The 1,391-nt window shown below is 23.7% G+C and overlaps 1 protein-coding gene across 1 annotated transcript; it reads right to left on the reverse strand.

The window, feature by feature from the left end:
- Positions 1–514: 514 nt before the first annotated feature.
- LOC127114126 (defensin-like protein 183) lies at positions 515–1,148 on the reverse strand. The gene is made up of 2 exons (XM_051046519.1): positions 1,045–1,148; positions 515–901 (listed from the first exon to the last, which is right to left on the reverse strand). Exons 1-2 carry the CDS (start codon positions 1,103–1,105, stop codon positions 573–575), a joined length of 390 nt encoding a protein of 129 aa, XP_050902476.1. The 5' UTR covers positions 1,106–1,148; the 3' UTR covers positions 515–572.
- Between the last annotated feature and the right edge of the window lie 243 nt (positions 1,149–1,391).

Raw genomic sequence — 1,391 nt, forward strand, 5'->3', positions numbered from 1 at the left:
AAAAAAATTATTCTACTTTTAGATTTTTTTATTCCTTTGAATTATAAAAAAAATTATGTTTTAATTTGTTTTATGTAAATAGTTTATAATATATATATATATATATATATATATATATATATATATATATATATATATATATATATATATATATATATATAATATATATATATATATATATATATATATATATATATATAAATAAACAGCGTTAGAAATTAAAATATTCATCATATCTTTATAATGTCAAAACTCATTAATTTTTAAATTACTATTAACCCAATTTTTTTTAGAGAAAGATGGCAAAAACACTATTAACCCCAAAAAAATTATTTAGTTTTAATTATAATATTGATATTAACCAATTATTTATACAAGTAGCAAATCTATTAATCCAAAAATGATAACCTCCATACTTAATGTTCTTGAATGAGTAATTAAGTAAAAAACTTAATAAATAAAAACATATTAGTGAAAGAAAATAATAAATATGACAATCATAAAAAAAACACAATTGAAAACAATCAAAGAAAATAAATTTTTATTTAATTTATTTCGTTTAAGTAAGAAAGTTAACGGTTATAGGAACACATACAAAGATCCCGTTCAAAGGCTATTATACATGTGCCACTACCCGTTTTAGGAAAACTAGCTTTACACTTTTTGTCGCAACATTCATAGTTACATGAATTAGTGCAAACTCCCAACACAAGATCGCAAGGAGGTGTTGGTCCTCCTGGTGGTGGCCTATCGAAAGTACACGTGCATAAGTGTAAGGCTGAACACGATGCATTTAAAACACGAACACCTTTTGCATATGTATTACATATAGCATTACAATTTGATGTCTCACAGTTACCCACAAGTTTCGTGCATTCACCATCTATCTCAATAAAATTAACTGTCCTCGAAAAAAAAATAAAAAAATAATTAGTGAGATTTATAGTGCAGTATACTACTAGTATAATTTAACAATGGTCTGCAACCGCGGAAACTATTACGATAAACAATATGGACAGATGCAAAATTAGAGAGTATTATTACCTGCAAAAACTAAAACCAATACAGCAAAGAAAAAGGAAGACTTTGATGTTTCGTTCGCCATTACACAATACTACTGACTTGTTAATAAATTTTTTTTATCTATTACTCCAATGTTGAAGTTGGTATTTATACAAAAAAATATCATTAAGATTTGAATGAAAGTGAAAGTGAGATATTTTAAATATTATTCTGCTAAAAAGAAAAATGAATATTTAGTATAAAATTTCATATTTTAAATGATAAGTATTAGACTTTGTAATTACAGTGTCATTGTTTTCAAAAATCATTCCTAAATGCTACACTTTCAAAAATAAAATAAAAAATTAATAAATGCCATATTTGAACAA

This window comes from Lathyrus oleraceus, unplaced genomic scaffold (assembly GCF_024323335.1).
Source record: "Lathyrus oleraceus cultivar Zhongwan6 unplaced genomic scaffold, CAAS_Psat_ZW6_1.0 chrUn0382, whole genome shotgun sequence".
NCBI classification, from domain to species: Eukaryota; Viridiplantae; Streptophyta; class Magnoliopsida; order Fabales; family Fabaceae; genus Lathyrus; species Lathyrus oleraceus.

Coding starts and splice junctions, on each gene's coding strand:
- LOC127114126 (XM_051046519.1), bottom strand. CDS start 1,105: ATGGCGAACGAAACATCAAAGTCTTCCTTTTTCTTTGCTGTATTGGTT. Junction 902..1,044: donor ATTGGTTTTAGTTTTTGCAG/GTAATAATACTC, acceptor TTTCGAGGACAG/TTAATTTTATTGAGATAGAT.